At 38.2% G+C, this 15,248-nt stretch overlaps 1 protein-coding gene across 1 annotated transcript in view; it reads left to right on the forward strand.

Moving 5' to 3' along the window:
• The first annotated feature begins 279 nt into the window (after positions 1-279).
• LOC137277428 (uncharacterized) overlaps positions 280-15,248 on the forward strand; it is an 81,712-nt gene continuing 66,743 nt past the window's right edge. Inside the window, exon 1 of the mRNA XM_067809149.1 lies at positions 280-408. Within this exon, the coding sequence (XP_067665250.1) occupies positions 280-408 (129 nt within the window). The remainder of the gene's footprint in view (positions 409-15,248) is intronic.

A 15,248-nucleotide genomic window follows, 5' to 3' on the forward strand; every position in this document is an offset into this window, starting at 1 on the left:
TCCAGAACAATATCTTCTAGAATTCCAGACAACAGCTCTATTTTTACTGCAGAAGCAAACGCCATCTTAACAGCTCTTAAATATATTCAAAGACACCCTAAACATAAACAATATATCATCCTTTCTGACTCTCTTTCTTGCCTTCAGGCTATTAAAAACCTGTCATGTAAACATCCACTTTTAATAGAAATAATTGAATTGTATAATAATCTTGCTACTGGCCAATACGACATCGTCTTTTGTTGGTTACCAAGCCACGTAGGCATTTCTGGTAACACAATGGCCGAGCTTGCTGCCAAGGCAGCCCTCAGCAAGTCTGTGACTCCTCTTCTTATTCCGTACTCAGACTATAAAACTGCTATTAGATCTTATATCCGTGATCTCATGCAAAAGAAGTGGGACACCCAGGTAGGTATCAATAAATTACATGAAATAAAACCTTATATCGGTTATACTTACTTGGGTTGTCAGTCCAGATTTGAGGAGGTCATTATGCGACGATGTCGCATTGGCCATACGAGGTATACTCACAAATATTTATTAAAAGGTGAAGATCCTCCGTTTTGTATCCCTTGTGATGAAAGAATCACAGTCAAGCATGTCCTGCTTGACTGTATTGAATATTCCATCACAAGGGATAATTTTTTTCACTCACGAATTTTGAAGGATCTTTTTAATAATGTTAGCTTTCATTTAATTATTGCATTTTTAAAAGACTTAAATTTGCTAAATGAATTGTAAATAGATAAATATTTTATTCTTGGAAGTTTGAATTAGTAACTTAGAGTGTTAGTGGCTGTATCCTCGAGGGGGGTTAAAGCACAGTAAAATTATTGTCCTCCTGAGAGGGAACGTAAGTCCCAAGACATTTAAAGTACATGAAAACGTTCCACTGTTTCTAATCGTAGAATAACTGTCTTTTTACTTTATGGCTAGATTTCCTGAATTACTAACGGCTGACGGGATGATGTAAATCCAGCTAGGGCCCATGCAGGAAGCAAATGTACTGTAAGTCCCCATGGTCCCTAGTATGGTGATCTACCTTCTGTCGTTGGTGATAAATAGCCCGTGTTTTATATTGTGTTGTCCAAATAGTGATCTTAGTTTTAATTTCCACACTAGTTTTAAATTGTAACTGTGACATTCTAGTTGTTTTACTGTCCTTTGCTGACAGGTTTATTTGTGAAATACATATTATCTCTTTCAGTGTCAAATGTTCTCGTCACGATATGGCTGAAATATTGCTGATGTGACGTTAAATATAAACTCACTCACTCACTCTTTGAAAAACAACAAACTGGGCGTTGAATTCCTGAATCATCCTCTTGAATCAGGACAGCACCTGCACCTACACCACTTGCATCGATTTGCAACTTAAATGCTTCCTCAAACATTGGTGCCTGCAATTCTGGAGAATTCATGAGTAGGACTTTGACCTTTTCAAATGCAGTCTGACAACTGCAATCCCATTGGAATTTTACCTCTCCCCCAAAAAGGTTGGTAAGTGCTGATACAACATCTGTGAAAACTTTCTATGATAGCCTTAGCCTGTCATACCCAAGAATCTCATGAGTTTTCTCTGAGACCGAGGTACTGGATAATGTAGAATTGCTTCAACCTTATCATGAACTAGCTGTACCTGGCTATGTCCTACACCATGTCCTAAAATTCAACTTGTGCCTTCCCAAATTTACACTTGGCTAGATTCACAGTCGATTTTCCTTCACACGGTCTTTTGAGGAAAGCACAAGTCCCTTTCAGATAGTCTTCTCAGTCCATGTCACAACTTCATCCATGTACGCCTTGACACTATCAAGACCAGATGTGACATTGTTGACAAGTCTCTGGAACATCGCTGGTGCTTTCCTCAGACCAAACTTTGTATTGATACAGCCCATATGGTGTCCAAGGCTGATATTTTCTTTGGAATCTCACAGAAGCCCTTCAATAAGTCGAACGTAATTATGTATTTGGCTTGACCATTGTGATCAATGCAATCATACACTCTCGTAATTGGATATGAATCATTTTGTGAGAGCGCATTGTCAGCATGTCATGATCAGCACAGTAGTGCCAAACCACCTCCACCACTCTTTGACACAAGAAGACATGGCGAACTTCACGGACTGTCGCAGATATGTCACAGATATGATTGTTCACAGGAAATAAGTGAGAGAACTCATGAATCAAATTTGACATTCTAACTTTCTGCTCAGGGGATAAATGTTGTACTTTCTCATCACAGTGAGGTAACACATCAGAATGTCTCAACTTTGGTGAAACATTGTTCTTTTGAATGTTTTAGTGGCCTGCGCACACTGTGACCAAATACAAGCTCAAAGGGGTTAAACTTTCCTAAATTGACTCCCTGACAGCAAAGAACAACAAATGCACACCCTCACTGCAATTTTCCCCTGTCTCAAAACAGTGTATGGATCATATTATCCAAACTTTGATGAATCCTCTATAAAGCTCACTGCGGCTATGGGTGATAAGTACTGGACTTACTACATGTAAGATGAAAAACGTCACCAAAGCCTCGACAATCACAGGAGCAACAATCCTACGAATAGGAATTACTTCAGGAATTCTGGTAGAAGCACAAACTGTAGTGAGTAGATGATGATTACCAAACTTAGTGTTATTTAGTGGACTAATACAGTCAACAATAACTCTACAGAAAGGTTCCACAAAAGCTGCTATAGGTTTTAAGGGAGAGGAAGGAATATTTTATTTGGTTTTCCAACAATTTGGCATGCATGGCAGGTCTTGCAAAATTCAGGCACATCTTGTTTCAAACTAGGCCAAACGAAATGTGCCGATTTCTCTCACAAGTTTTGTTTACAACCAGATGGCCAGCCGTGTGACTTTCATGTGCTAGTGAAAGTACATGTATTAAAGTAAATTTGGTACCACAAGTTGATGACAATTTCCATTCATCATCTGCAGGAACATCTGGCAACCTATATTTCCTCATCAGAATACCATCCTTATAGTAATAACAAACTGGAACCTTGCTACCCTCCTAAAATACACAGCCTTACTAGCTAAATTCTGCACTTCAGCATCCTCCTCTTGCGCACTAATTAGCTGCTCTCTGGAAAGACAAACTATCAGACTTATCAAAGAGACCTGAAAAGCCCTTACTCTTTGAAGAGAAGTCACAAGTCCCTACCTCACACAAAGAATTATCCATGAAAGTACCTGAAAAATCATAAATGGAATCATTTGTGAAAGAAGTCTTGGAAAAATGCCTTTTGACGCATTACTGCACAAGAGGGACAAAAAATTGGAAATTCATCCTCCAACTTACCTGAACTCGCTGGAGCAACAGTGACAGTTGGATCAACACCAACGTTGGCCCCACAAGATCATTACCGATCAACAAATCGACACTCAGAACTGGAAGAGAGTCAAGAACTTTCACCTCACCTGAAATCTGATCTGAAGTCAAATTCACAAAATGGAGATGAGCAGAAGAATTGCCTTCTATACCCTGAAGCAAAACATCTGAGTTCAGTGAAGACTCATCAGGAAAAGGCACAATATCCTTCAAAATCAGAGACTGAAGACCTTCAGTATCTCTAAAGATAATAACGGCCATGGGGTAGAATTATTTCCCATAAGTGACACAGAAGCCTCAGAAAGAAAGGGCAAAATCTTCTTCAAAACTGCAGAATCTGGGGACTTACTCTTATAAACAAAACCGTCCTCAGATCCACCAGTAGAGAAAGACTTAGGTGCGATGGACACAAAAGCACTTGGGGAACCTGCAGCCTGATTTTCAAACTGGAGTTTGTAACATGCAGAAATCAAATGACCTGGCTTCTTACAATATGCACAAACGGGATCAGAACCAGTGGTAGTCTTAAGGTTAGAATGAAAGGTATTTGTCTGCTTGCCACTAGAATCAAAACCTATGTTAGCACCACAGTAACCTGCATGTCCTGCATGAAGTCATACCCGGGGAAAAGCGCTTTTGGCCAGAAAACTTTGTATTACACGGAGACCTAAAAGAACTCTTGTGAGTCAAACAATAAGCATCTGCCAACATCTTTGCCTCATGTAAGTAATCAACCTTTTGTTCATCCAAGTACGGCTTAAGATCAACAAGAACACCCTGCTTGAAATCTTCCATCAAAACTAATTGTCAGGACATCGAGGATATTAAGATGCTGTTATTTGCTGATGATGTCAAGTCTTGGGGACTGTCTGTCAATATAAATAAATCAACCATACTCTTTTTCGTAATGGTGGACTTATACATAAGGATGAGGAGTGGTTCTATACTGGCGAACAACTGGGGTGCACAACATACTACAAATATATTGGTCTACTATTCTCATCTAGGTTATAGTGGTCAGCTGCATGTAACAATTTGGCATCACAGGCATCGAAGGAATTAAGGCCAGTGTACCAGCTATTTATGACGTTCTCCACAGCAATGAATATATTCGACTGCAAAATTTTACCAATCCTCCTGTATGGCTCCGAGATATGGGTAACAATGTACAATGAAGTAATTGAAAAGGTCCACACTTCGTACCTGAAACGATTCCTATCCGTTGGGAAATTTGCATCAAAGAAAGCAATATTGAGTGAAACAGGTCGCTGCAGTGTATTTGTGTATACCAGAATGAGAGTAATCAAATACTGGTTGACACTGTTGCAAATGGACACCTTTAAATACCCAAAGCAGAGCTATCTTGTTCTCAAATCTCTAGATGATAATGGAAGACATAACTGTGTTTCGGAGGTCAGATCTCTGCTCTTTTCAACGGGTTTTGCATGGACTTGGTTGTCACAACAAATTGGTGATGAAAAGCTATTCATCAGCACATTCAGACAAAGGCTACAGGATATCTTTATCCAGGATTGGCATTTATCTATTTCTGCCTCAAGTTTTCTGTCGTTATACTCGAGATTTAAAGCTGATTTTAACACAGAAAGATATATTACTTGTCTTGAAGACAAGTCTTTGGTACGTGCATTTTGTAAATTTAGAATAGCATTGATCAATCTGAAGGTAAATACATAAAGGAAGGAGAAACGACATTGCGACTATAACATCTGCTGTGAGTATGGTATGGATCTCTACATCGAAGATGAAGTCCGCATACTATTTACCTGTCCAAAATATTCTGCACTCCGAACGAAATATTTACCATGGTTAGCCTCTTTTGTGCCAAACAAATATAACTTAATCAAACTTATTTGTTCACAAAATCCACAAACAATCAAATGTCTAAGATTATATTTAAAGCATGTATTTGAAGCACGCCGTTCTTAATTATTAGTTTATTCTTCATATCAAATCCACCTGGAAAAATACTATGTTGTGGTGTAATTGTACCCTAGGTCACATGGCCTGCAGTATTAATAAATCAGTCTGTCAGTCTGTCTGTCTGTCTGTCTCAAATCATCAAAATTTGTGACTTCCTTTGACCCACACCTCCTATCAAACAATTCTTGAAAAGTCTCATTGTCCCTCTATGAGCATTTCTGAACTTCTGACGATAAGTCTCAGGCACTAAGCACATAAACTTTCACAAGTGTATTCTTGACAAGGTCATAGTCTGAGCTTTGCATTATTGACAAGGCTGAATAAGCATCCTGAGCTTTACCATTTTCAGTAGCATAGTCCATGACTCCATAGACACTTGAGGAAATTTTTCAAAATGTAGAAAATATTTGTCATAAAATGTGGGTACCAGTCTAGCATGCCTTGCAATGTCAGTAGTGGTAGAATTGGAGGGCTGAGATGAGTTTTCCGTGCCAATTTCCAATTTCTATCTCTTTCCATTTCTTATTCTATTTCCATCCTTTTCAATTCTATTTTTTATTTTCAACTGGTCTGTACATTCCACCAACTATTCAAAAACTCCAGGCGCAAAACCTTCCTCATCAAAATAGTGATTCAACATGTACACAATTTTCAGAATCCGAAATTTCCTCATTGCAGGTCTGTGATTCAGAGATGTGAAGATATCTGATTCGCGAAATTCATTCATTCATTCATTCATTCATTCATTCATTCATTCATTCATTCATTCATTCATTCATTCAATTTCACAATAAATCTCAAATGCCAAATACATTCTATCCCGGACGAGCTCGGGACAGAACATTCTTACGCATAACAATCTTGTAGGCAACCCCCCCCCCCCCCCCCCCCAAAAAAAAAAAAAAAAAAAAATGGCACCGTCGTGTGAATCCCCTTTAAACCAGAACAATACTACACAAACAAGTCTATATTCATTGATGTATTGAATAAAACGGTTACAATGACTGACAGAGCTCAAATAGATAATATAAATGTGTCAAAGCCTTCTGGTAAACGGATGCAAGGATTGAAGATTGCTAGAACTTGTTGACAGATGAATATAGACGAGTGGTAGGTCAGATCATTGTAGCTGAGTCCTCGGGCGGTCTTGAAACATCGATGTCAGGTGAGCGTAAATACAATGTAATAGTTTCCAGATCCTCATTACAATGGTGTCAGTCACACTGTACAGAAACGACATGAAACCGTATTCCGTAACAAAGAAACACGTTCACCTAGCACTTATGATGCTTGTCATGCCAGTTCTAAATGAATTATAAAAACAAACCGAAATGTTTCCCTGTTAGTGTTGTACCACGTTTAATGTTTAATGTCGGATCCAAGATGTCAGTCCAGTCAAAGTCATTATGTAAGCCTTTTTAACAGAAAACAAAACAATATATATATGTTCCAAGAACCTCCACACAATATTTAGTAGATGGTACTCTGAAGATCTGCCGTGAGTTGAAGCTTTAATATTGTCATTCTGTATTCAACTCATCCGAATAGTTAATAGCCTTGTCTAGTACTGAAATTAGTCAGTTTGGATCCCAATGTACTGTTTTTGTTACAGAATATAGTGTCGAAGATCTTTCCTCGTTGAAATGCGTTTTTCCTCATGCATCTGGGGTGTCCTCGTGAAGGTGTTAGTCTACAGCAACATTGTCAGAGGTAGTAGATTCAGCAGAATCATCAAAAGCTCCAACTTTACTAGTGAAATCTGTAAGAGCAACGTTCACGAGCAGCATGAAGACACAGTCAGTGTCATTGCCTGTGCAGTCATCTGCATCAGCGACAATGTGTGTTCGTCGTATTCCTACAGCAGTCTGACCTTAAAGTGTCGGACGCAAGATCAATGGAATCCCTGTGTCGGAGAATCGAGATTTCGATACTACAGAAGGTTAGGTAAGTTAGTATGAACTTACTATGTCACGATCTGTGTATAAATGGATAATTTATTTTCATGGATTCGTTTAACTATAAGATGATATCCAAACAGTTTTTAATGTGGTAAATCATCGAGATGTTCTGAAATATTGTTATTATGCCAACGCCTAGCAGGTGCTTTCGTCCTCTATATTCCACCAATACGTCAGTACTCTTTGTCAACAATTAATTCTCAAATACTTACTGCTATACGATATCCATCCTTGCCGCAGCACCATCAGTTGACAGAGACACAGAATGGTTAAGTGAAAATCACGATCCATTTTTTCGATTGGCGGGATTTCACTGTCCCGATATGCTTTGAAACGTCGTTATTTGTCAATGGATCGTTTAAAAACCCGATGTTCAGTACGCGTGACACTTTTTATTGTAGTAAATCTTGAAATCCCATGAAATAAAAATATATATATATATATATATATATATATATATATATATATATATATATATATATATATATATATATATATATATATATATATATACATACACACACACACATATACACACACACACACACACACACACACATATATATATATATATATATATATTTGTTTACTTCCCATTGGTAAGGTGTACAATATGGAATGATACATCACGTAACATAGCAAGGTACACAGTTCTTACAGTAAGGGATATATCACATGGTATAGCAATGCACAAATTTATTATTTCTGAAATACATCACATGGCGTAACAATGTACAGTTCTTACAGTAAGGAATACATCACATGGCATACCAATACACATAGTTTGTATGGTCTGGAATACATCACGTGGAATAGCAATGTACAGTTCTTAAAGTATGGATTACACCACATGGCATAGAAATGTACAGTTGTTACAGTGTCGAATACATCACATGGGATAGCAAAGTACAGTTATTATGGTGTGGAATACATCACATGGCATAGCAATGTACAGTTCTTAAGGTATGGAATACATCACATGGCATAACAATGTACATAGTTCTTATGGACTGAAATACATCACATGGCATAGCAATGCACATAGTTCTTATGGTCTGGAACACATCACATGACATACTAATGTACAGTTCTTAAAGTATGGATTACGTCACATGGCATAGCAATGTACATAGTTCTTATCGTCTGGAATACATCAGATAGCATAGATGGTATAGCAATGGACAGTTCTTACAGTATGGAATACATCACATTACATAGCAATGTACACAGTTCTTATGGTCTAGAAGACACCACATGGCATGGCAATGCACATAGTTCATATCGTCTGGACTCCATCACATGGTATGGCAATGTACACTTCTTTAAGCATGGATTACATCACATGGCACAGCAATGTACCGTTCTTACAGTCTGGAATACATCACATTGCATAACAATGCATGCAGTTCTTATGGTCTGGACTACATCACATGCCATAACGATGTACAGCTCCTTTGGTCTGGAATACATCACATGGTACAGTAATGTACACAGTTCTTATGGTCTGAAAGACATCATATGGTACAGGAATGTACACAGTTGTTATGGTCTGGAATACATCACATGGCACAGCAATGCACAGGTCTTAGAGTGTAGAATATATGATATGGCAATGTAGATTTCTTACAGTATGGAATTTATCACATGGCATGCCAATGCACATTTCTTTCAGTATGGAATGGATTGCATGGCATAGCAATGCACATAGTGCTTATCGTCTGGAATACATCACATGGCATAGTAATGTACAGTTCTTAAAATATGAATTACATCACATGACATAGCAATGTACACAGTTCTTATGGTCTGGAAGACACCACATGGCATAGCAATGTACAGTTCTTTTGGTCTGGAAAACGTTATATTGCATAACAATGTACACAGTTCTTATTGTCAGAAATACATCACATAGCATATTTATTTACAGTTCTTATCGTTTAGAATACAAGACATGGCATAGAAATGTACAGTTCTTATGGTCTGGAAGACATCTCATGGCATAGCAATGTACACAGTTCGTATGGTCGGGAATACATGATATGGCATAGCAATGTACAGTTCTTAATGTATGGATTAGATCACATAGCAGAGCAATGTACACGTGTTACAGTATGGAATACATGATATAGCATACCAATGTACATGTATTTTAGTATGGAATACATGACATGGCATAGGAATGTACATAGTATGGTCGGGAATACATCACATATAGCAATGGACATAGTTCGTATGGTCGTGAATACATCACATGGCATAGCAATGTACAGTTCTGACAGTATGGAATATATCACATGTCATAGCAACGCACACAGTTCTTATCGTCTGGAACACATCATATGACATAGCAATGTACACAGTTCGTATGACCTGGAATACACCACATGGCATAGCAATGTACAGTTCTTGTGGTGTGGAATACATCACATGGCATAGCAATGTACACAGTTCGTATGGCCTGGAATACACCACATGGCATAGCAATGTACAGTTCTTGTGGTGTGGAATACATCACATGGCATAGCAATGTACACAGTTCGTATGGCCTGCAATACACCACATGGCATAGCAATGTACAGTTCTTATGGTGTGGAATACATCACATGGCATAGCAATGTACACAGTTCTTATGGCCTGGAATACACCACATGGCATAGCAATGTACAGTTCTTATGGTGTGGAATACATTACATGGCATAGCAATGTACACAGTTCGTATGGCCTGGAATACACCACATGGTATAGCAATGTACAGTTCTTATGGTGTGGAATACATCACATGGCATAGCAATGTACACAGTTCTTATGGCCTAGAATACACCACATGGCATAGCAATGTACAGTTCTTATGGTGTGGAATACATCACATGGCATAGCAATGTACACAGTTCTTATGGTCTGGAAGACACCACATGGCATACCAATGTACATAGTTCTTATCGTCTGGAATACATCAGATAGCATAGATGGTATAGCAATGGACAGTTCTTACAGTATGGAATACATCACATGGCATAGCAATGTACACAGTTCTTATGGTCTGGAAGACACCACATGGCATGGCAATGCACATAGTTCATATCGTCTGGACTACATCACATGGCATGGCAATGTACACGTCTTTAAGCATGGATTACATCACATGGCACAGCAATGTACCGTTCTTACAGTCTGGAATACATCACATTGCATAACAATGCATGCAGTTCTTATGGTCTGGACTACATCACATGCCATAACGATGTACAGCTCCTTTGGTCTGGAATACATCACATGGTACAGTAATGTACACAGTTCTTATGGTCTGAAAGACATCATATGGTACAGCAATGTACACAGTTGTTATGGTCTGGAATACATCACATGGCACAGCAATGTACATGTCTTAGAGTGTAGAATATATGATATGGCAATGTAGATTTCTTACAGTATGGAATTTATCACATGGCATGCCAATGCACATTTCTTTCAGTATGGAATGGATTGCATGGCATAGCAATGCACATAGTGCTTATCGTCTGGAATACATCACATGGCATAGTAATGTACAGTTCTTAAAATATGAATTACATCACATGACATAGCAATGTACACAGTTCTTATGGTCTGGAAGACACCACATGGCATAGCAATGTACAGTTCTTTTGGTCTGGAAAACGTTATATTGCATAACAATGTACACAGTTCTTATTGTCAGAAATACATCACATAGCATATTTATTTACAGTTCTTATCGTTTAGAATACAAGACATGGCATAGAAATGTACAGTTCTTATGGTCTGGAAGACATCTCATGGCATAGCAATGTACACAGTTCGTATGGTCGGGAATACATGATATGGCATAGCAATGTACAGTTCTTAAAGTATGGATTAGATCACATAGCAGAGCAATGTACACGTGTTACAGTATGGAATACATGATATAGCATACCAATGTACATGTATTTTAGTATGGAATACATGACATGGCATAGGAATGTACATAGTATGGTCGGGAATACATCACATATAGCAATGGACATAGTTCGTATGGTCGTGAATACATCACATGGCATAGCAATGTACAGTTCTGACAGTATGGAATACATCACATCGCATAGCAATGTACAGTTCTTACAGTATGGAATATATCACATGTCATAGCAACGCACACAGTTCTTATCGTCTGGAACACATCATATGACATAGCAATGTACACAGTTCGTATGGCCTGGAATACACCACATGGCATAGCAATGTACAGTTCTTATGGTGTGGAATGCATTACATGGCATAGCAATGTACAGTTCTTATGGTGTGGAATACATCACATGTCATAGCAACGCACACAGTTCTTATCGCCTGGAACACATCATATGACATAGCAATGTACACAGTTCGTATGGCCTGGAATACACCACATGGCATAGCAATGTACAGTTCTTATGGTGTGGAATACATCACATGGCATAGCAATGTACACAGTTCGTATGACCTGGAATACACCACATGGCATGGCAATGTACAGTTCTTATGGTGTGGAATACACCACTTGGCATAGCAATGTACGGTTCTTATGGAGTGGAATACATCACATGTCATAGCAACGCACACAGTTCTTATCGTCTTGAACACATCATATGACATAGCAATGTACACAGTTCGTATGACCTGGAATACACCACATGGCATAGCAATGTACAGTTCTTGTGGTGTGGAATACATCACATGGCATAGCAATGTACACAGTTCGTATGGCCTGGAATACACCACATGACATAGCAATGTACAGTTCTTATGGTGTGGAATACATCACATGGCATAGCAATGTACACAGTTCGTATGGCCTGGAATACACCACATGGCATAGCAATGTACAGTTCTTATGGTGTGGAATACATCACATGGCATTGCAATGTACACAGTTCTTATGGCCTGGAATACACCACATGGCATAGAAATGTACAGTTCTTATGGTGTGGAATACATGACATGGCATAACAATGTACACAGTTCTTATGGCCTAGAATACACCACATGGCATAGCAATGTACAGTTCTTATGGTGTGGAATACATCACATGGCATAGCAATGTACACAGTTCTTATGGTCTGGAAGACACCACATGGCATACCAATGTACATAGTTCTTATCGTCTGGAATACATCAGATAGCATAGATGGTATAGCAATGGACAGTTCTTTCAGTATGGAATACATCACATGGCATGGCAATGCACATAGTTCATATCGTCTGGACTACATCACATGGCATGGCAATGTACACTTCTTTAAGCATGGATTACATCACATGGCACAGCAATGTACCGTTCTTACAGTCTGGAATACATCACATTGCATAACAATGCATGCAGTTCTTATGGTCTGGACTACATCACATGCCATAACGATGTACAGCTCCTTTGGTCTGGAATACATCACATGGTACAGTAATGTACACAGTTCTTATGGTCTGAAAGACATCATATGGTACAGGAATGTACACAGTTGTTATGGTCTGGAATACATCACATGGCACAGCAATGTACAGGTCTTAGAGTGTAGAATATATGATATGGCAATGTAGATTTCATACAGTATGGAATTTATCACATGGCATGCCAATGCACATTTCTTTCAGTATGGAATGGATTGCATGGCATAGCAATGCACATAGTGCTTATCGTCTGGAATACATCACATGGCATAGTAATGTACAGTTCTTAAAATATGAATTACATCACATGACATAGCAATGTACACAGTTCTTATGGTCTGGAAGACACCACATGGCATAGCAATGTACAGTTCTTTTGGTCTGGAAAACGTTATATTGCATAACAATGTACACAGTTCCTATTGTCAGAAATACATCACATAGCATATTTATTTACAGTTCTTATCGTTTAGAATACAAGACATGGCATAGAAATGTACAGTTCTTATGGTCTGGAAGACATCTCATGGCATAGCAATGTACACAGTTCGTATGGTCGGGAATACATGATATGGCATAGCAATGTACAGTTCTTAAAGTATGGATTAGATCACATAGCAGAGCAATGTACACGTGTTACAGTATGGAATACATGATATAGCATACCAATGTACATTTATTTTAGTACGGAATACATGACATGGCATAGGAATGTACATAGTATGGTCGGGAATACATAACATATAGCAATGGACATAGTTCGTATGGTCGTGAATACATCACATGGCATAGCAATGTACAGTTCTGACAGTATGGAATACATCACATCGCATAGCAATGTACAGTTCTTACAGTATGGAATATATCACATGTCATAGCAACGCACACAGTTCTTATCGTCTGGAACACATCATATGATATAGCAATGTACACAGTTCTTATGGTCTGGAATACATCGCATGGCATAGCAATATACAGTTCTTATGGTCTGTAATATATCACATGGCATAGCAATGTACAGTCCGTATGGTCTGGAATACACCACATGGCATAGCAATATACAGTTCTTATGGTCTGTAGTATATCACATGGCATAGCAATGTACAGTTCGTATGGTCTGGAATACATCACATGGCATATTAAAGTATAGTTCTTATCGTTTAGAATACACGACATTGCATTGCAATGTACAGTTCTTATGGTGTGGAATACATGACATGGTACAGTAATCTACACAGTTCTTATGGTGTGGAATACATCACATGGCATAGCAATGTAGACAGTTCGTATGATCTGGAATACATCACATGGGATAGCAATGTACACTGTTCTTATGGTCTAGAATACATTAGATGGCACCGTAATGTACAGTTCTTCCAGTATGGAATACATGATATGGCATACCAAAGTACAGTTATTAAAGGATGGATTACATCACATGACGTAGCAGTGTATAGTTCTGACGGTATGGAATACATCACATGGTATAGCAACGTACAGGTCTTAGATTATGGAATACATCACATGGCATAGCAACGCACATAGTTCTTATCGTCTTAGCAATTTCATAGCAATTTAGAGTTCTTAAAGTATGGATTACATCACATAGCATAGGAATGTACAGTTCTTACAGTATGGAATACATCACATGGCATAGCAATGTACACGGTTCTTATCGTCTAGACTACATCACATGGCACGACAATGTACAGGTCTTAAAGTATGAAATACATCACATAGTATAGCAATGTACAGTTCTTCCAGTATGGAATAGATCACGTGGTATAGCAATGTACAGTTTTTATGGTCTAGAATACATCATATGGCATAGGAATGTACACATTTCGTATGGTCAGGAATACATCACATGGTACAGCAATGTACACAGTTCGTATGGTCTGGAATGCATCACATGGCATAGCAATGGACACAGTTTTGCAGCAGCATATTGTTGGACATTTTGCAGCAGAAGTTATTGAGATGCGAAACTGAAGAATTCACCATAATCATTCAATGTAAAACGTTGAGAGTTTAGAGTATAGAAAGATGACCAGTATCTATAAGAGGATGAAAACAGGCATTTTGAAAATTTAAGAAGCTTCGTCGTAATAATTCGCAATTTCACATTTTATACGGCGAGAGTTTGGTTTTGATTTTGTTTCTGCTACATGTGAAAATTGATCGGTTTACAAGCAAACACGTTGCATTTAAGGAGGTTGTTATTCACCCCAGCCATAGCCCCCAATCCAAAGATTATATATTTCATTCATTTGAAAAAAGACATTGTGCCTTCAGAAATTACATTGAGTCAATCAGTTTCCAATCTTTTCCCATGTTCTTTTGACGTGTTCACAATCACAAAGCTAATGGATAATATTGCTTTAGGTACCTTAGCACGAAATCTCGGACAAAGGAGAATCCATGTATTTTAGCTGAGATGTTTATTTTTTTTGCAAAAATCTTGTTTAATATTTTGAATTGAAACCATTGTAAGTTAAAACATGATGAAAATTCACGAGTTCATTTTCATTATGTGTCTTATGGCATTTTATGTCACACAAGATTACATAAAAGGATTTACAACATTT

This window comes from Haliotis asinina, chromosome 3 (assembly GCF_037392515.1).
Source record: "Haliotis asinina isolate JCU_RB_2024 chromosome 3, JCU_Hal_asi_v2, whole genome shotgun sequence".
In the NCBI taxonomy this organism is placed as follows: domain Eukaryota; kingdom Metazoa; phylum Mollusca; class Gastropoda; order Lepetellida; family Haliotidae; genus Haliotis; species Haliotis asinina.